The sequence below is a fragment of the Cavia porcellus genome, unplaced genomic scaffold (assembly GCF_034190915.1).
Source record: "Cavia porcellus strain 051 isolate PalLab524CR breed Dunkin Hartley unplaced genomic scaffold, mCavPor4.1 scaffold_4, whole genome shotgun sequence".
Classification (NCBI taxonomy): Eukaryota; Metazoa; Chordata; class Mammalia; order Rodentia; family Caviidae; genus Cavia; species Cavia porcellus.
In genome coordinates this window covers 115771163-115792347 of record NW_026947487.1, presented here as the reverse complement: position 1 = coordinate 115792347, position 21185 = coordinate 115771163, and the positions used below count along the sequence as shown (strand labels likewise).

The 21185-nt window shown below is 52.7% G+C and overlaps 1 protein-coding gene across 1 annotated transcript; it reads left to right on the top strand.

Moving 5' to 3' along the window:
* Positions 1-4190: 4190 nt before the first annotated feature.
* Positions 4191-20925, top strand: LOC134475809 (uncharacterized). The gene is made up of 10 exons (XM_063247711.1): positions 4191-4434; positions 6160-6262; positions 6960-7174; positions 10052-10100; positions 10874-11040; positions 13718-13769; positions 14499-14626; positions 18024-18075; positions 19021-19232; positions 20416-20925. Exons 5-10 carry the CDS (start codon positions 10944-10946, stop codon positions 20607-20609), a joined length of 735 nt encoding a protein of 244 aa, XP_063103781.1. The 5' UTR covers positions 4191-4434; positions 6160-6262; positions 6960-7174; positions 10052-10100; positions 10874-10943; the 3' UTR covers positions 20610-20925.
* The last annotated feature ends 260 nt before the right edge of the window (positions 20926-21185 follow it).

Below are 21185 nucleotides of genomic sequence, written 5' to 3'. Positions count from 1 at the left end.
GCTCACTGTCCAGCACAGTATGGAAATACTCTGATTTGAAACTGGAAAAGGCAAGTCAAGCCAATGGACAAAGTTGCAGACAGTGTGATTACTTATGGTTAATAAAAAAAGACCACCTACATGTGTACACAGGCAACTGGGCCACTTTTAGGGGGCTGACACTCAGGTTGCCAACTTGGGCAACTCAAGAGCAACAGAGGACACCAAAAATTGACAGAGATCCAGCCCTAAATTCACCATGCCAGGATCCAGCAGGTTCATCCTGATGATTGTTGAAAAGCCTGTCCTGATGAAGCCAGTCTTCTGCAGACTACCCTGAAGGGACACACTCAAAGCCCTGCCCTGTGCTCATCACCCCTGGAGGCTGAGTCAACGCATGGCTGAAGGCTGAACAGATAGTATACACTGGAATATCTGTGACCTCCATGTGCTGTTATTCTATTGAATTCTTGGTCTTTTTCCTCCTGTTAATACTGATATTTGCTGTTGCGTTTTTGGACTATGTCCCCAGAGGATTGGAGAATTCTGAAAAAGGTTGCCTTTGCTCTTTTTTATCTTGTAGTTATTGGACTAAATACTCTTTAACTGTTTAAAATGATTTTCCTATGGATAATATGCCTAACCTATTGGGAACATATGATAATTCAGAACATTGGGAATTCCAAACTCAAATTTATGGTTAAGTCCTGTCATGACTCCTAATCATACCAGATGGAACCCCTCCCAACCTAAAGCGTACCTTTATTTTGATACATGCCCATCTTAGGCTGAAATCCCAAGTTAAAATAACAATTGCTACTCAAGATTTGGAAGATTAGATTGAGAACAAAAATATTGCTCCAATAATAAGTATGTCTGTCCAGAATGGCGACAAACCAAACAGTCCTCTACACCTCCTTCTTCCTGGGTTCCTGCAAAGGCTGAGATGTCTCTGCTGACTGTATAGATATGCTAATTGTTACTTCAGGTTCTCTAGTAGCTCCTCATAAAAATTTCTTTGTTTGCTCTGAAGGAGACTTCAAATGCTTAATTACACTCCAGTGAACCTCTATGCACTTTTTTCTGGCCCCTGATCTCTCTGTTTACTCAGGTCAACAAGGCCCTACACACACACCCGAGTCCCATCAGAAGTGTGACCCCATTATATTGCCCATTTGGTGGGAATAGCAATAACAGGGAGCTTAATCCTCAATGCCACAGCCATGGGTCTAGACCAGCAGCAGACTCACAGTTAATTAACTGGAGAGTTTACTAACATATAAGCTTCTATGGACCTGCTGTAAGACCAAATAGATTCCTTGGCTGTAGCCATCCTCCAGAAAAAAAGGGGCTTGGATCTCTTGTCAGCCCAGCATGGAGGCACTTGCCTTTTCCAACACAAACAAACCAACAAAAACCTCCAGTCAATTCAGAGAACTACAAACAGGATAGAAGTCCCTTCCTTGTAGGGGTCCCTAGATTTTCTTCCTTCTTGGACATGAGTGTTTGGGCCAATAACAGGCATCATGACAATTAATGCTTATGGGCCCATGTGTGATTCAATTTCTGACCTGATTTCTGTCTAAACCGATTATAACCATAAACCAACAACTTGTCTTACAGGTTACTTCCTCCTATCAGCTTCTTAAAAGTGAGAAAAATGAGTTTTCCATGTAAAATAAAAGGGGGGAAATGTAGAGGAATTTTTAAACTTAAATACCTAATACTAAACATTTCTCACACTGCTAGGGTGAGACCAAGAGACCCCGCCTGTACCCATGGTTAGATAGCTACAAACTTAACGAGCCTTGACACTGTGGATGCCAATTACAAGATAAGTGTAGCTCAACCAAAAATAGCAAATAAAAAACAGTTTCTCTTATTTCCAAGTCCCAGAGAGTTATCACTGCAAGGCCTTCTCTGCCCAGTCTCAGAAAACCATGGCTCCTTCCTCTGTGTTGTACGATGGTAACCTCATATAGATGCTGTTTCTGTAAGAGGAAATTCTGCTTAGAAGTTAATGACAAAGGCGTGTAACCAATGTAGGATATTGTGTCATCTGCTTTTTGTACTTCCTTTCGGAAACATATATAATGATTGGGAAACTCAAGTCGGGGCTGATGATTTGGAACTGAAATTCTCATCGGCCTGCTAATGTGATAGAGCTGCCTTCTGAAGTCCCTCTGGACCCAAGGCTGGACCCAAGCCTGGCTGAAAGCCATTCACACTGTGCGGGTCTGAGGGTGAAGATGGCTTCCACTGTGTTCCAGTCAGCTGGAGAAATGAAGAGGCCAGTTCAGGAAGACTTACAGGTTCATCATTTCCACAATTGTGTTATCCAGTGCTGCTGATGAGACCTTTCCAGTTTCGCTAGCCTCTCCCTGAAGAAAGATAAATGGCACCCTGGGCATGGTCATAGAATTGTACTACTTGTTATTTTAACCTCAACTTGCATATAAAATACTGTAGAAAGAGTGAAAGCAATTTTTATATTTGTATTGGAAACATAAGCGTGACTGCATGATTAAAATCCTAGTTACCTGTTCCTCAAGTGGTGGAGAAAGAGCAAATTTTGTTCCACTGAAACAGGAATAAGCTAACATCCCGGCTTTACTGCCTTTGTTGCCCTTTTCATGCCATCAGACGTCAATTCTCTTCTGAGCTCTGGGGCTTGGATCTGCAGGAGGTCAGCTCAGGTAGTGAATCTGTGGCTTTGCGTTTAAAGCATTGGGCTGCTTACACTGGAGACACAGGGGCAGGCACGGCAGCCCTAATTGAGAGAAACCTTGTATGTGGGTGCTCCAGGGTCACTAAGGGCTCTCAACACCACAGGTGAGAAGGTGCATCATGGATACTGCTGAGCCTACCCTGGAGGGAAGAGAACAGTGATGGACCACAGCCCTGGGCTCTCCCCCTCCTGAAGATTCAGGACAGAAGGACTCTGGGGAATCTCTCCAGAGAGGGTCCCATGTTGAGGGTTCACACACCCTTAGCATAGCATCTGTTTCCTTTCACAGGTGATGTTTGTGTAACCCAAATAGGAGAAGCCACCCAGACAAGGACCCCAGAGCCTGAACAGTGTGAGGTTGGGTACTGAATCTCCATCTAGGTCAGGATTTGCTAGAAGGAAATGAGGAATTCAGTGCAGGACAGGGGCCATGGTTGTCAAGGTTTTTAAACTTTTCATCAGGTTAACACTTGTAGAAAGCACCTGCAGCATTAGACTACAACTGTTAGTGACCCGTATTTACTGTGCTGTTTAGCAAGGCTAAAACTACAACAAACAAAAAGCCCTCATCAGAGAGAAGGTGGCTGAGTTATATGAAATTTAACTTAGATGTTATGAAAAGCCAACAGCTGTCCCAAAGACAGGAAGAAAACCAACATAAAAATGGAACATGGGCCAGGTGGCCAGTAATCTCAGTGCTCCAGAGGCTGAGACAGGAAGATTGCTTCAGGGTCAAGGCCAACCTGAGCTATGCAACAAGTTTAACACCAGTGTGAAGTATATAGCAAGACCTTGTCTCAAAAACCAAAAATGGAATTTAGCAAGGATTATACTGATAAAGAACACAGTTTTCAGCTTTTGTAGTGGATCTACTTGATGTTGCACACTGGTCTTTTTTTCTGTACATTATAATGGGTATAGAAATAGTGGGTGAATATTTGGAGAAGAACATCATGTTTAGAGTTCTCACTTCAGTAAGAAACATAGAGAAGTGGTGAACTGACCTCCACACAGCCCTGCTGAAAATATAGTCTGTAGGGAAGCAGTCTGTGTTTTGATGGTGTTAGCCACACTTAAGAGTGAACACGGGGAAGCATGTTTCAGGTTTTGGAGACAGGCTGTTCGTATTGGCCGTTGAGTGCCCATCAGCAGTGACTTCCCAGAGACCAAGTGGCCTTGGGTATCAGCACAGCCTGGGCAGCTGGAAGGCAGGGGCTCCTGGCATTCCGTGACCTCCACGCCTTCCAGTTCTTGGCTGTGACTGTTGACCGTTGCCCGGCACCCTGGGCCACAACTGCCCCACTTCTATCTGAGTCTGAGCTGCAGGCAGGACCCTCTTTCTGACTGTGGGTCCTGGAGCTGGTTTTCATGGTGAAATTCTCAGGAGTTCTGGGGTGTGGGTCTCCTTTTTCTCCAGTGAGGCCTTCAGTGTACTTACTGTCTGCCTCTAGGCCTCAGACTTACTGATTTCCTTTGGCTTTAACTCATCTTGTATTTGGATTTCTTCTCCACTGTGCTCAGCTCTGTCACATCAGCCACTGAAGTCAGTGTGACACTGGGTTCCAGCCCTCTGTGCCATCAAAGGGCTGAAATAACCTACTTTGATATCATCCAGAACTTGAGTGTCCAGCTAGAGAAGAGCCGGCAGCAGTTGCGCGACATCAAAGCCAACTTCTGTGTAACTAGAGCCACGCTCTACGTCCTGGCCAATCAGCTGCGTACATGCAGTAAGTTCTCCAGGGTCGCAGCCACCACCACCGTGAAGGAACACAGTTCTCCGGAGAGATGAAACACTCTCCCAGTGGGGTCCGCCCTGCCTCAGAATGCATTTTACCTTGTGGCGGTCTTAGAAAGGTAGAAGCCCATGTTTTCCCCTTTCCTTGGTAAAGATGAGAAACAGAGATTCAAAGCATTCACCCGTTTCTCCTAGATTATGCTGAGACAGGCTCCCCCTTTATTTTTTGTGCCGGGAATCAAACTCAGGACATGGAATAGTCTGGTTTCCTCAAGAAACACTCAGGACATTTTGAACAGGACCTTGTGTGCCCCTCTAGGACCCAACACCCTGCTAGTTAGGCTGGGGAAAGCAGCCTGTGCTCACCACAATTCGAAAGGAGCTTGGGGATTCTGCTGCTCAGTGTATGGCAGCCATCACTGTCACCATGGAGACCAGGAACTGCCATGGAATGGGGGTGGGGGGCTTCTCAGGGCATAGGCTCTTAGGAGTCCAGGAGAGCCAGTGGCTGTAATTCAGTGGCAGCCTTGTTAGAAGAGCAGAGACTGGCACCAGGAGCTGATGGATCGGGCAGGGGGCTGAGCAGCAGGGCCAGGTAGACTTTGAGAGTCTGAGCCCTGAACTGTGAGGCTACATGAGAGGAGGGGTGTGAGGAACCCCAAGGTCATGAGCAGGGCACCCCTCCCACAGTCAGCCCAGAGGTGGAGCCCATTGGCCTGTGCAGGAGAGGCGTGGGGTGGGGGGACTGGGGAGTCAGGGACAGCTCTTGAAACAGCACTGTCACCATAGGGATGTCGCCCACTCTGAGCCTGAAGTTCCCACACTGACCCACAGTGCTCTTCCCAGGAATGCATCGGTAGTGTTTCTGTCCGCTGAAAGGGACTCAGAAAATAGTAAAAAGTGGCCCATGTGAAGGAAGTTGCCTGATTAGTTTTGGGAAGAGGCCAGCTGTGTTTCACTCATGTTTTCCTTGTTCAGTTTAATCACAGGAAAAGATGTTGAGGGTTATGGAGGAGAAAGCCACCCCTGGGCCCTGTGGGGGAGCTGTGTGGGGTGCAGTGCTGTGCTGTCCCAAGGCTCTAACCCAGCCAGGAGTGTCCTCTCCAGGCCCTCGGCTGCCTCCTGTGCTGACCCATCCCTCCTGCTTGGGGCTGCAGTGAGCACCGGAGCTCACCATCTTGTCATGCTGGCAACAGGGCCTGGCCCAGACCCACACCCACTCTACCTGAGTGCTGGGTGTTCACTGTCCGCTCCCGTGCTGGTCTGCCTTGCGTTGTGTACACATGGCTGGGCAGGGTTTTGTATTTGAGAACTTGGTTCCCCTCAGCAATCCTGGCCCACGGGACCTTTCAGCTGTCACCGGCACAGAGCTGGCACTGCTTCATGCCCTGCTGAGGGTGTAGGTTAGGAGGCTGCGGGCTTGGCCACTCCCATGTCCTGGATGCCCATTCAGGCCGTGGGGATGTGAGTCCTGAGCGTGTCATGCCGGCTGAGTCATTTGTAGTTTTCGTGCCTGCCAGCTTCCCTCTTCTGTCTCTAAATTGGAGACCGTCAGATATTTTCTGTGTGAGAAATTGGAAAATATATCCGTGACGCCCCTGCCACAGAGCCTGGTACTGTGCTGAGCGCTGCCGTGTGTGGCCTTGACCTCCTCTGCAGGCAGTACCCAGGCTGTGTTTCCAGCCACTCCCTGAGACGTGCTTCTGTGTTTTCTCAGAAAGTACAAAGTTCCAGGATGTCATCGATTCTGTGCTGGCTGAGAGGTTGCAGCCTGAGGAGTGGGAGTTTGCGGAGAAGATTTCCCTGGCTGAGCAGCTGCGGTATGGGGACATGGGTGGGGTGCGGGGGGCGGGGCTGTGAGCTGGGGTGTGAGCACCCAGAGCTGTTGTGGGCTGGGGAGCGCAGAAGCCATGGCGGGCCCAGGCCTCACAAGTACTCATAAAATAATTAGGAAGGGTGGTGCTGGGAGGAGGTGGACTAACAGTGCTGGAAAGATGCTCATTTATGCTGTTCCAAAATGAAGCAGATGAAAGTGAAGGTGTGTGATGATTGCTGAGGTGCCTTTGGCATGGCACTGTCCTCACTCCCTGCCCGCCCCCCCATCACTGCCTCCTGGGCCTTTGGAGCTCTGCATCTTTGGAGCTCTCCTCGGCGACCCCTGCCATCTGTGGGCTCCTGTCTGTCAGATGTGCTCCCAGCTCTGCCATGTGTCTCTTGACACAGAAAGGTCCCTGGTCTCGGGGGCATCTCTGGACAGGAGATGGGGCTCAGGACACAGCTGGTTGTGATGACAGGAGAGGCGATGAGGGGATGTCCAGGAGTCCCACAGGAGCACTTTCTGATACAGACAAGGACTTTTCTTGTCTACTTTTTCCTGGTTTTTTGGCACAGGCGGGTCATGAAACATGTCCTAAATTCCTGGTTGGAGGATTCCTTCTTCTCACTTGTGTCTGGCGATGTACGTGGAATCTATTGTGCGACGCTGTGGGCTCACGCTGTTGTGTGTCTGCCTCCTAGGGAGTCCTGTGTGCTAATCCAAGAGCAGCACAGGAAGCTGTCTCAGCTGAAGCAGAAGCTAGAAGCGGGCAGCAATGAGTTGCTGCTGCTCAGGGACCACCTAAAGGCCGTCCTCACCCAGTACGAGGCTGACACCGCCCAGAGCCGGGATCTCCGACAGCAGCTGGCTGAGGGCTACAGGCTGGCAGAGAGCCTTGCTGCAAAGCTGAGCCCAGGTGAGTGGGTCGCAAGCCCTGAGGACACCGAGCTGCTTGAAGGGCATGGGCCAGAGGACCCTGCACACAGTGACTTTCTTGACAAGGTGGTCTGATGCCAGTGTCATATTTAGAGCCATGGCAGTCAGGAGTGCCTGAGTGCTGGCACAGGAGATGGATGTACAGCACAGAGGTCCTGGCATCCACCTGCATCCTTCATCCCTGATGGAACAGGGTGTTGGCTGAGCAGGTTGCACCCATCCAGGGTGAAATCAGTGAAGGGGAAGCTGACAGGAGCCAGCTTCTTGGGACACGTTAAGGCTAAAGAATGAGCTTTCTGTACTGACCATGGATGACCGATCCTTTGGTCTTTCCTACATGTCTGTTGCCCGGTGTATCAAAACTGGATTATATGATCCCTGCAGCTGCCTTATGTGGGAATGGAATCCCATGAACACACTTAAGGTAAAGACCTTGTCCCTTTCGGGTTGTTTTAGGGAATGAATTCCGTAGCATGCAATAGACTCCAGCACCTCCTGCCGAGAGAATTTGCCTCTCATGACCAGGCCAGGCTGGTGCGTTTCCTTCTCCGTGAGTGAGGCATTTCCATAGTATAGTAACTAAAGACTACAGTGCACGGTCAGGTCTGTGAGTCTGGGAAGATGTGTGTTGACATAGGGCCTCTTTAACGGTCATGCAGAGTAGTTCCCTGCCCTAAAAGTCCTCTGTGTCCCCCAAATGTCCGTTCCTCCCTCCCCGAGATCCCTGAAGAGCCATGTCTCTAAGAGTCACATGCAGTGTGGTTTGCAGAGGTCACTGCCCATTGTGTGGCTGCCTCCGTGAGCTCAGCAATGTTTTCACAGTACGGTGGTCAGTTCATCAGAGTCCAGCTTGCTCATTCTTTGTCCCACGGTTGTGCGCTTTGTGTAATCCCTAAAATGCGATGCCCCAACCCAGGGTCCCCTTGATTTTCCTATTTGTCATGTTTTGTGAGAAAATTGGAGTTTTCACTCTAGGTCTAAATCCATTCTGACTTGACTTTTGTGAAGAGTATAAAGTTTTTGTGTATTTTTTTTGTGGCCACGATTGTTCCAGTTTATTGCAGCATCTTTTTATGAAAGGGCTGTCTGTCGTCACCACTACTCCCCAGCTAGATTTCCACAGCGACACAGTGAATTCAGTTAGTGTCAGCTTTTTGACTTTGTCCCTTTTAATCTTGTTTGATTTGGCTCTTCAAACTTTCTCTTTAAACTTGAGAATGTGTGTTTGTTTATTGAGAAGAATCTGGTGGTTTTAATTAAAATAGCATTAATTTAGAATTTCCCGTGATGTCATTTCTCCTTCCTGGTACATCAATTACATTTTTCATTTTACATAATTTTTATGTTGAATATTTTTCGGTAAGTGATTTTCATATCCTTTCATTTTTGTCTTTCTGTAATATATTTAATTTTTGTACAGTGAGTTCTCCTCTGTGTCTCTCTGTGTGTTTTTGGAGGATGCTTTTTTGAGCATGTTTGTGGAGCAGCTTTGTTGAAAAAATACCCTCCATTATTATTTGTCTGAGCCTGTTTTATTTAACTGTCTGAGTTGGCTGGATATTGGATATTATCCAATAGTTTGTTGTTCATTTCCATCGTTTTCCCTCCATTCTCTTCTGTTTTAATGATTTCTAAGAAGAAATCTCAGCACACTCACCCGTGACACCTCTCGGCCTTATTTTCCAGTGTCCTTGGAGTCCTTGTCTTCCTGACACTCTAACCTGGTCCGGCGGGTGTGGGTTCTCGTGAGGATCCTCTTGTTGTCAGACTTCCCAGGAGCTATGCTTCCATGTGCGGGGTCACCTTGGGGCTTTCTCAGGTACTATTAAACGCTCCTGTGGGACTTTTCTCTCCGGAATTTTCCCCATGCATCAGTTTTCCCAGTTTTTCGTATGTTCTATTCTCTTCTGTATTGTTTTTGAGTGATTCTGGGGTCAAACTCAGGGCCCTGTGGTGACAGGCACGCGCTCCACCCCCACGACATGCAGGTACAGCGAGGGGGTTCGTTTCTACTGTCAAAGGCCTTCCACCATGCTTGTTTGCTGTCTGCCATTTCCTTTCCCATTAGAACTGCAGCCTGGGAGTTACACAAGTTTGAACCTTCTTTTCTGAGAACTCTGAATTTCATTTCCCTGGTCTGTTTGAAAAACTGTCCTTTGGAGGCCAGGGTTGCAGCTCAGCAGCACAGCATCTGCCTGGCAAGCGGGCTTCGTGAGTTCAATCCCTGGTACCAAAGAAAGAGAGAGAACAAAGCCTGTCCTTTGTCTCTGGGATGGCTTCAGAGGACGACCTGGGTGGCAGGAGTGGAAGGCAGCCAGTGTCTGGGGACGTTTGCGTCTCTCTGCCTGAGCTGGGCTGTGGTGTGCAGGTGTGTGAAGTCCAGGAGCCACAGTCACATGTCCTTGTGGCTGTTTTACCTCTGTGGACCTTGGCGTGTCCACAGTCAGGGCCTGCAGCTCCTTCAGTTTTGCTCCTCAACTCAGATGTGAGAGCCCTGTTGATGGATGGGTGGGTGTGGGAGGAGAAGAAGCAGGGCCCAGACCTGGGGTGCAGTCTCTGTGTCCAGTGAGTCTGAGTGCAGGCCCGTCACCTTCCCAGGGGCATGTTGGATCCCTGCCCCCTCTCTGCTCTGTGTACCACACCCCAGATTGCCAGTGCACCTCCAGAAATACAATTGGCAGAATCACAGCTCTCTGTGTGAAGTACTCATGTGCTCACTCCAGAGAGGAGGCGAGTTTGTGCCCAACCCCTTGGTCCACGGATCTTCCCACTTCCATCCTTGGAGAGGCTGCAGGGTCTCTGATGGAGGGCAGGGAGCTGCTTGGGGCTGACCAGACATGTATGAATTTCATTTCAGAGGACCTGGAGGACGGGAGCGGAGAAGAGCATCAATCACTGCTCCCCAGGTAACAGTGCATACTGAGGGCTAGACTCATTGGAGACAGGAGGAGGAGGGCTCCTGAGCGGGTAGGCCAAGGCCAAAAGGAGGACTGCAGAGGAGGGCGGGACCTGTGAAAAGTGCTCCCAGGTTCCACCTCAGAGGGAAAGGGAAGCAGACTCCCCTGTGGATGGGACCTCAAGCAAATAAGCATGCCTCTGTTACCCTGGTGGCCACTGTCCTTGTGGGACTCATTTGTTCCGAAGTGGACCTAGTCAGCCTCGCTGCACATTTAGGAACTCACATAACCCACTCTCCTCGTGTGGAGAAGTCCAGGAGGAACTTGTGGGTTTGGTTCTGTGTGGACTGCACACGAAAGAACCTAAAAGACCAAGCATGTGTCTATCAAGTCACTGTCCATGTGCAGAGCCGCGGATGGCACAAGCTCTCCTGGCCTCTTTATATATTGGGGCACTGACTGACACCATGTGGGAAAGTCAGCGCACTTTGCAGTGGAGGCGGGACCGCTGCCAGGTCCTCTGGCTGTGCTGCAGGTCATGGTTGTGTCACTCAGGGCACCTTGCGATACTGTCCTTGCCTGCTCACTGTCCAGCCATGCACGGAGCACTTGCCCCATCTCCTTCCGTCAGCAGCAGGCTGCGTCTCCTCTGAGCGACAGGCTTCTCTGCCCGGGAAGGTCTTGCCCCGGCCATTGTGTGATGCCTCGGTGCACCTCTCTGAGGCCCCCTGGAACCCTACATCCCGTCCCTCTAGGCTCTGCCTCACTCTTCATCCCACCAGGGTGAGCACAGAGGGAGTAGAGGAGCAGGATGGACAAGTCCCTCAGAACTCCCAAGATGAGGACCCAGGGATGCTGTCCAGTTACTGGGAGCTGAGTGACACCCAGCACCTTCCCTGTACCCTGGCTCCCCTGACGGATGCGGTCTCCTCTCCTCCGGATGCAGCTCGTGAGTCCTCTCTGCTCACACTCACCGTCTTTGTGGGGGTCCAACAGCAGAATCAGGGTGAGCCTAGGGCAGCGGATGGGAGAGGTCAGAGACTGGAAGACTCAGCACCACCTCCGGAGCCCGTGCGGGGCAGGTCGTCACCGAGTCACTCTGTAGCCGTGACAGCTGATCTGTCCTGTAGTGCTCTTGCTGATTATTCATCCTGGATGTGTGCTTTCTTCTCTAGTGACCTTCCACGTATGCTTCCTCTTGAGTGTATCACTGGAGCTATTACTGTCGTTCTTCCTCAACCCCAGTCAGCATCTGTGCTCTTCTGATCCGGTTCATCCCCCAGAAGCTGTCTTCTGCCTCCCAGCATACACAGCTCCTTCCCTGCCTCACATGATTCCTGAAGGGAATCATTATTCCCTGCCTCTCTGCAGGGAGACGGTCAGTCCTTTCTCCCCAGGCTCTGTGGAGTCAGCCCCAGGGTGGTGCAGCAACCTTGTCTCAGTAAGGACTAGCAGACAGTCACTATTCCGGCTTTTCCTAAAGACTGGAAAAGGAACCGTCTAACAGGTTGGCAGAGTCAGTATGAAGGGCATCGTGTGGTCATGCACGGTGAGTTCAGCGACAGTCTCCCCAGTAACAGAGCAAGCTAATGTCACACCTTTACAGTTAAGCGTTGTGCGGTGTTTCCATTCCTGCATTCTCTTTCATAGTTAGTGTGTGCTTGCAAAATGCAAGAGTCATGTTCCCCCGGGGGGTGTGGTGCATGTCCGTATCACCTCTGGATCATGTTTACTGTCCCCTCCTCATCCCCCTTCAGCTTCCCTCACCGCTTCAGAGGGCACTTCCCTGTTTCTTGTCATCTGTCGTTTACTTGGCTGTTGCAGTTATTAATTATTTGGATGTGTCAATGGGAGGGTTCATGTTGAAACCTCTGGGGTGTATTTTTTTACGTATATATCCATTTTCCCATCACCGTCTCAGGTTCTTCTTTCTCCATGATTGAGTAGTGTTCCTTGATGTCTGTATACCACATTTTTGCTGTCCATTCATCTTTGATGGCCCACTATCGTATTTTAGCTCTAATGGTTGTGCTAGTGTAAGTGTCTCAGTTACTTTCCATTTGCTTGGAGAAAACACCTGACCCAAGTGAAAGGAGGGAAGGTTGATTTGGCTCACACTTTGCATACGTTTCCATCTATAGTCGGCTGGTTCTAAGGCAAGGTGGCGTGGTAGGGAAGAAAGAGCTCCTGGCGTGGCAGGCAGGAAGCCACAAAGGCTGGAGGCAGGAGGAGGGGATCTGTCTCCCTCCAGGCCCTGCCCACAGTGACCACCTGCTCTCACCAGGCTCCACCTCCCAGCCTCACACCCAGCTAGGAACCGGTCAGCTGACTGAGCCAGTGTCTCACACACACACTCACACACACACACACACACGACCCAGTCACTTCCCAAAAGCCCTACCTCTGAGGGCAGAGGCTTTGCAGAGGACACCTAGATGTGAGCTGTGACGGTGAGCACGTGTGTGTGTGTGTGTGTGTGTGTGTGTGTGTGTGTGTGTAGCACTGTGGGAGGATGACTTTCACCGACTGGTGAAGATACCCAGTAGGGGACCACCTATCTCAGATGGAATTTCCCTTTTAACTTTTTTCGGTCAAGTCCACACAGATATCCAAAGTGGTTGCACTAGTAGTGCACAGTCTCCTGAACAGAGCAGGAGGGTCACTTTTCCCCATGAGCTCGCCAGCATTTGTGCTTTGAGTTCTTCATGACGGACATTCTTACTGGAGTGGGATGTGCTCCAGTGGTCTGATTGGTACTTCTCTAAGGGCCAAGATGCTGAGCATTTTTCCATGTGCTTATTGGCCATTTCTCCTGCTTCTGACAAGGGTGCTGGTTTCAGCTGCCTAGTTTTTGCTGAGAGTCAAGCTCTAGGAAAGTGAGGTGCAGAGGTCAGGTGTGTCGGGCAGTTTGCACACCTGGGCCTTTTCTACTTAGAGGCTGATATTTTTGAGTGCTTTATGCAGTATCCTGCATATTAGAATATGCAGATTCCTCTGAGGAATTATTGGCAGAGAGGTCTTTCCCATTCCGTGGGTTGTCTCTTTACTCTGGTGTCGTGTCCTTTGCTGTGCAAAAACTGTGTAATGTAAAATCATCCCATTTGTAGATTCTTAGTATTCTGTCTTTTGGGATTGGCATTGCGCTTAGGAAATCCATGGCTGTGATTTCTCTTTAAGAGTTTCTGTTTCTGTACCAAAGTCTTTGATCCATTTGGATTTGCTTCCAGCACAGGGTGAGAGAGAAGCATGCCGATTCTATCTGCTGCCAGTGGATCACCAGTTTCCCCAGCCCTGTAGGTTGCAGCCTGTCTTTTTCAGCATAGGTTATTGGACCCTTTGGCAAAAATCAAATGGCTGGCAGTGCTCAGGGCATTTCCAGATCTTCTGTTCTACGCTGCACATGAGGTGTCTGTGTTGGTGTGGGCCCCATTCTGTCGCTCAGTCTGCCCAGCGTCAGAAGTGAAGTCTTCCCGTTCCTCAGGAGCTGATCTGAGACCCCCAGGGATGTTCCCCTGCACATCCTGTCCTCCCGCTGAGCGAGCCATTCATTCAGTTTAGCTGGAAAGTGGTTTGGGTTGGGTCTGGAGGCAAGTTCACGTGACGATTGCAGCCATGTGTGCTTGCAGACCCTCAAGCCACCCTGGCACCACAGGAAGACAAGGAGGCTGGGATGCCCAGGTGAGTGCGGAAGTCATGGCCTGTGAGGCGGTGGTGGCCGCTGAGGTCTCCGGCGCAGAGAGGGGTAGGAAGTGTTCAGCAGCCCTGCTTCATCCGTTCTGCCAGCCAGTAGCAAGCTTCCGTCAGAGGACTCTGTCTTGGTTTGCCCTGCCCGTTACTCTGCAAGTGCGGTCACCTCCGGTCCTCGTGGCCCACGGTGAACCAAGCTGAGGTTTCCCTACACTAGGGCAAGGAAGCCCTCACTCTCCTGCTGGGCGGGGGGGGGGGTGGGCATTGAGAGGAGATGCTCCCCCATTTCTGCAAGTTTGGCCTTCATTTGTTGGCCTGGATTCCAGAGGAAGAAACGGAACTGGGCCAAAAAGGCACCACGTGAAATTGCAGCACTGAGAGAACAGGCTCTGAAGACCTAGGATTACTGGGATTCACTGGTTCCTCAGGTCGCCCGATCTCCCGGGCCCAGTGCTCTGGGGTTGGAACAGCTGGACACTTGTTGGCCTGTGCATGTCACTCCTGCTCACACTGAGCTGCTTCCACCTCCAGCAGCTTTCCTCGGTGGATGACCGATGTGGCAGGCGGCTAGCCTTTCCTGGGGTTCTCCCTCCCTGGCCTTCTGACCCTTGAAGAAGTGGTTGCTCTGCCTCCCATGGCTTCTCTTTGGCCCCCCTGGGTAGACCAGGTGATCAGCTGTGAACTCCAGCCTCATGGCTTACCTTTCTGCTCTCCTTACAGGGACCTGCGGGACAGGAGGAATGTCAGTGAGTCCCTGGAGGGCTCTTTGGATGAAAAGTATTTGATGTTTACCACTTACCAGGACTTATTTGCATCCCCCAAGCCCCCCAATAGTGCGGCCGCCCCAGGTGAGGAATGTGCAGTTCCCACTCCTCCGGGTGAGGCCAGTGAGTGCACCCCGCAAAGAGAGTGGGGCTCCCGGGGCTCCCAGCCACATCCATGCGCTCCGTGCTCAGCCATCTCTGTGGGTCGGGAGGGCTCTGTAGGTGTCCTGTGGGGACACCTGGCTATGAGTGCAGCTGAAAGACAGGGCTGAGCTCAGGGTCAGGTGTGTCAGGCAGGTCGTACTCCTCCCGAATCCAGGCCACAGGACCCTCACCTTGGTACTCAGTGGGGACTGAAGGGTGTGGATCCAGTGTGGCAGAGTGGGGAGAACAGGGGTACTGGCAGTCTGGACATCTCCCCTGCCCTGAGGTCTGTTTTCTATGGGAGACGTCGTTTGTCCTCCACTTGTTTTTGCACGGGACCACGTTTCGCTACGTCTTCTGTGCCTGGTCCTTGACAGCATGCAGCTGTCTCAGTGTTGAGTTTTGTGAGCAGAGGTGGATAAATTCCTGTCAGGTTCGGTGGAGGAACCGTCTTCCTTCCGCTCCAGACATCCTGATACAGAGCCGGGGCCATCTCAGTGTCGCTGTCCCTGCAGATGAGCCTCAAGTGAGCCTTGCTCCAGATGGAACTGATGAGTCCCAGTCATCCTGCTAGGAGAGCAGCTCCAGGGTCCAGCGTTCTCCAGTTCTGTGCTCAGCTCCCAAATTCTGGCTGAGCGAGGTGTCTGCAGGCCGCCTAGGAGTCCCCTTCTGTGCAGAGATGGGCTGAAGCCGGGGACTCCAGAGCTTTGCTGAGTTCTTTGTGCCTGGCAGGGCTCTGTCAGCCTGGGCCTCAGTGCAGACCGCAGATCTGCACCTGGGACAGAGTGAGGAGAGGGGACAGAAGACCTCCCAGCGCCCTGCAGCCTGTGCCCAGCGGGCTCAGACCCCTTCCTGCAGGGGTGCTCCAGGGCTCCCGTCACACTGCCGGGAGTGGCCTCTGCCCCCTGGTCCTCCCCTCTTCTCTACACATCTGCACACCTGGTGGACTCCTCAGTTACTGAGGGGGATTTGTGAAGCCGAGGCTCCTACCGCACAGCGGCTGCTCCCTCCAGGGCAGCACTCCGCTTCCTTCCCCTCACCACAGCTGTGTTTCTGCCCTCTTCCCAGGACCTGGGTTTTTATCCCTGTCTGGCGTTAGGAATTCAATCATATGTCTCGTCTCAGAGCTCTGCTTCCTGTCACCATTAACAAGGCCTCCTGTGACAGTGTCGGCCTACCTGACAAGGCAGAGAGCAGGACTGCCATCCGCTGTCTCCAGACATCCTGTCTTGCTGAGCAGGGGCTGTACAGCCAGGCCTGAGGCCCGTGCAGAGCTAAAACTCAGGCGTCTTCCTCCCGTCAGGCTCGAAGAGAAGCTCTGAACTTGGCTGGCGTTCTTACTCTGAGTCAGTGTTGTGTGTCCCTCCATGGACGGAGGGCTCACAGAGAAAGGAGCCGTGACGTGTCATTCTCTAGCCCTGTGGGGCTGTCGGCGCTCTTCACACTGGGACCATCATCTTCATACTGCTCTCCTGTTCTGCTGGGGTAGCGGGAGGCATAGGTGGTCTCCTCCAGCACCCCTCCCAGGCAGGGCTGGGCTCTCCATGTGAGAGCCGAGGACACTGAGGCCAGCGAGGTCGCTGAACTGCCCAGGAATCCCAGCGAGGGGGTCAGGGCTGTGACCTCAGTGATCGGGAACACAGCTGGGATAGTTTCTCCCATTCGCTTGCTCAGTCTAATTACATAGTTTTTTAAAAATCACAATTTTAAAACATCTGAGGCCAGGTTATACTGAGCTGGCTCATAGGATAGCCGAGGAAGCGCTGCAGGATGTGGCCGATTCAAGAGCGTGACCTCCGTGGCCTTTCCAGTCCCCCCAGCTCTCCCGGCCTCTTGTCCCTGCTTGGCGCTCCTGTAAACGCAGGTGGGTGGGTTGAAGATGTTTCCTCTTCCGCATGTACTCACAACCTTGCCGAGTGTCCCGGGTGGCTCGTGGTGAAGGCACGAACTGTGTCCCGAGCGAGGACAGCGGATACCACTGCCAAGGCTGTCACCGTAGACAGTGGCGTGGATGGGGAGACACCTGGCGACTGGCTGGGCTGAGGGAAGGCAGCCCATCCCCCGGGAAGGCTGTGAGGGGGAGCAGTGGGAAGTGACACCGGGGAGCACACCAGGCCAGCGTCAGGAACACATGGGCGTGGTGAAGCGTTGCAGTCCTTGAGCGGGTGGCCCGGAGAAATTCACGAGAAGTGAGCGTAGGAACAGGGTGTGCTCAGGATTATGGAGCGGGAGAGTGGTAACCCGGGAGTGGGCACCAGAGCTAACGAGGAACCCAAGGCGAGGCGCTCATTGGAGCCTAAAGTTCGAGGCCAGCTTGGGCCCCACAGTAAAGCCACCTCTTTAAAAGGGGTTGCTGTTGGTTTGCTTTTGTTGTTGCTTTTTAGGTTTGTTTACTTCTTGACTTTTCTCTTTTTTCTCTTTAAAATTTTAAAAAGAGTGGTTGGGGGGTAAAAAAGAAGAGAGAGAACAGAACCACTTCTGCTGAAATGTTTGGTGACATGGAAGTGCAGAAGCATAGGAAGAGGAGAGGAGAGAGCTCTCGTGCAGGCACAGTGCGAAGGCTCTGCCCTGGTGCCTTTCGGGAGGATGAGGCAGGACAGACGTGAAGAACACTGGGAAGAAATGGGAGTGGATCTTGCAGGAGGAGGAGGTACAGAGGGAGGACAGAGGCCTACAGTTTTGGACTCAGGGCCCCGCTGGCCTCGTCCCCTCCTGAGCTCGGCAGTGCTGGCCTGAGGCTCCTGAACATCGTTTGCTAGCTAACCCCTCACTCCACTGGATTCTGTCACAGGACATATTGTCCTGGTCCTCTACTGCTGGCCACTGCTCTGTCTTCTCTACTTGTCCTGTCCATGCGGGGCCCCAGGTGTCTGCCTGGGTGTCAGCACTCGTGCCTGTGTCCCATGGTATCCCTGAAGGCGGTCTTAGCCACAGCACTCCTGCCCTGCTGGAGTGCGAGTGCTCTCCTCTCCCAGCTCTGAGGTCTGTCCTCTCGGGGCCTCTCTAGACTCCATCCACCTGCCTGGCCTCAGTTCCCCGTCTCCACCGCACCTGCAGCAGCCTCAGTGTCTTAACACCACACAGGCTCCGCACTGCAGAAGTTTTCCCAGAGAGCCACTCATACAGATTTCTGTGATGAAGGATCATAAGTGTTTGCCAGAGTCAGCGCAGGGCCACTGTGACCTTGTTTCATGAGGTCAGGGACATTCGCTGTTCTGCTCACTGTGTCCCATTCTCACACCAGCAATATTGAGGCCTGTGTGTGTCTCAGCACGGGGCTTGTAATGGGTCACAAGATAAGTTTGTGTCGTGACCTGTGTGTGTGCATTGTTTTCAGGGGCTGAAGACACCTGTAGACCACAGGAGCAGGAGGCCACCGAGGTGCCCAGGTGAGTGTGAAAGGCATGGCCTGCGGTGCAGCACTGACCTCTGAGGTTGCAGGTGCAGGAGGAGCAGGGAGGGCTCACATTTCCCCTCTGCCTGCACCAGCCTGGTACGGGCACCACGCTCTTGCAGCTGCTTCTCTCCGTCCCGCTGGGTTACTCTCAGGTTTACCCCCTAGTCATTCTGCCCGAGGTGCCACAGAGTGAGGTTTCCCTGCCTTTGTGGGAAGCCCTGTAGCTCCCGGAGGGGGCCGTAGGGAGGACATGCTCCCCCTCTTTCTGTGAGGTTCACCTTCCTTGGTTGGCTGGGACTCCTTGGCTAGAAATGGAGCTGGACCGAAAAGCAGCTCATGTGGAATCACAGTACGGGAAGGGCAGCCCTGGAGGCCCACGGTCTCCTTTCCCTGCGGCGCCTCCGTCTCCTGAGCCCCCTGTTGCTCCGGGTCAGGCAGGTGCTCCCTTTGCTTGCCTGTCTCATGTCGCTTATCCCTGTTACCACTTTCCTCAGCGACCCAGGCAGAATTCAGCAGAACTGCAGGTGATCACGGCTCTCACACAGGGCCACTTGTCTCCTGAAGGATGAAACTCAGCCATGCAGAACTGATCTCTGCAAGTGGCTCCTTAGCGTATGGTCAAGTTTGTCACAGATACAAGACTGTATCCATGAAGAGCCAATTAAATGGCGGACATCTGTCCTGGGTGCAGAGTGGCTCTGGAGTGTGCTTGCTTTTCTCTGTGACCCTGCCACACAGCTTGTTCAGTGGTCGTCAAGCACGTGGCAGCGCTGTATGGGAAAGGCTCCTGGGAGCACACTCGGGGCCTCCCTGGCAGAGTCTCAGTCACTAAACCTTTACCTCTTACACTCTTCCCCCATCTTATGACGTGCTGCCATTCATGCCCATCCTGAGAGCTGAGGTCTAATTATTGATGATCCCTTCTCTCCTCCCTTAGGGACGTCAACTCTGCTGTTGAACTTCAGGCCCACATGCTGACACACTTACAGAAAATGTTCCGGACATGGAAGGACACCATCCGCTCCCTCCGCTGCAGCATCAGGAACCTGCTGTCCTGGGAGCACCCTGTGAGACATGGGGGACGCAGCCACCCAGGCCAGCCTGAGTGGCGCAGGACAGTGGAGCACCTCGCTCTCCAGCTCAGCCCAGGTGAGGTGACCACTGGCCCTGGTCAGCCTGGGCCTCTCCCAGGTGCCCAGCTCCTGCGAGCCCTCAGCACACAGGCCGTCTTTGCTCGTGTCCCTTTCTGTGTACATTGCTCTCCAGTGAGGGGATGCGGGGTGCCCGAGTGCAGGAACGGACAGAAGCAGGCGGGTGGGAAGCCACACAGTCCCCTCAACCCACCTTCCTCCCTGCTGCAGCAGGTTATGCTGTCACTGTGTCCCGCATCCCTTGACTCACCGTCCCTCCCAGGCCCTGAACTCTTATCAGTCCTCTTGCTGCAGTCTCTCTAGTGCTGGAATAACAGGTGTGTACCACCAAGCCTGGCGCCTCCTGGGTCCCTGTGCCCTCACCTTTTGGTACCCAGGATGCCAGTTGTGCGTCCTTGTGGAGTTCACGCGGAATCCCCATGAGTGCCTCCCCTGGGAAGTTGTGCTTCCAGGCCTGGCTTGGGCTTGATGTGGTTGAATGTGGCAGTGGGGTGGGGGGACTCCAGCCTTCTCAGCAGGTGGCGGGACAGACTCTCCCCACTGAATGAGAGGGGAAGATTGAGGGCTGGGAGGTCTCAGCATGGGGCTCCACGGGACAGTGTCGTTCGTATTTCCATTAGTGAAAGGAGGCAGTGGTGGGTTCGAGCCAAGGTGAGGTGCAGAGCCTTGTACTCTGCAGGGGAGATGCGTGATGGGACGGGGGAGGGGCCACACTCAGCCCACCAGGCTCTGTGAACTTGCCTGCCATGGGAACGTCCACCACACAGGTGCGCAGGTGCCGCCTGTCACCCACTGTTTTGTGCAGCCATGGGGAGGCCTTTTCTTGTTTGATCTTAAATTGGGTGTCTTTGCCTCCTTGCAGTCTTTCTTGACTGCTGAGTAGAAATACCAGCAGCAAGGCCGGTGTCAGTCTACGGCCGTCCTCCCTCCTGGGTTCCCCTGTCCAAGGCCTCTTTATCTGCTGAGCCTCCTGGGTGGAAGCATGCGGCACAGCAAGGCTCTGGGTGGCAGTGGATGCTGGTGGCTGTGCTTGTGCTTCAGAGCTGAATTTGGCTACTTCCCTTGGGTGCAAAAACCTTCCCAAGGCGGAGGGTGATGCTGTCCATGGGACTCAGGCCTACAGCATCTGTTTCGTTTTCTTTTCTTGGAGAGGGTTGGACTCCGGACCTTGTGTTTTCCAGGCAGGAGCTGTGCCGCTGAGCTGTGTCCCCGGCCCTACCACAGCCTTTCTGATACAGCTGCTGCCATGAAACAGACGGTGATCAGAAAGAAACAGCGTCTATGCCCCGGGAACATGGCCTGCAAGTTCCCAGGCCCTCCGGCTTCGGGTGCAGAGGTGTCGGCCCCTGAGGCTCCAGGGTGCGCTCACACCTGATCACCCTCCCCAGCCCCTCTTTGGTGCCTGTGGTTCCTTTCTTGCTGCATGCCCCCCGCAGCCCTGGTTCACCTCACTGCCTGCGCTCGCCTCCTTCCTTTCCGACGACACCTTGCTCTGCTCTTCCCTGGTGTTCTTGGGAGTCTCACTCAGGCCTCAGGAACCTCATTCCTGTCTCTGCAAGGTGCCCAGTGGCCGTGGGCCTGTGGAGGCCTCCAGCCTGGAGCTGGTGTGACAGCACCTAATGCTCACCCTCTGTGTCTGTGGATGATGTCTCTGCTTTATTAAACACGGGGCTGGAGGAGGCTGTGTCTGATGGTTCTGCAGTCTCCCCATTGTGCGCACGCTCAGCCCCTCGCCACAGGGCTTGGAGCTGCAGGAGGCTGGGTTTCTCTGGGAAGTGTCCTTTCTGAACATGCAGCACTGCCACTAAGACGGCCTCCTCAGGGGCTAGGGAAGACCTCACGTGCTCCTCACAAGGAACATCAGGGGCAGCTTCTCTGGTACTGCCAGCTGTCCCCCTGCGGGGCAGCCAGGGCCCTGTGTCCTACAGCGGAGGCGAGCCTAAGATCAGGC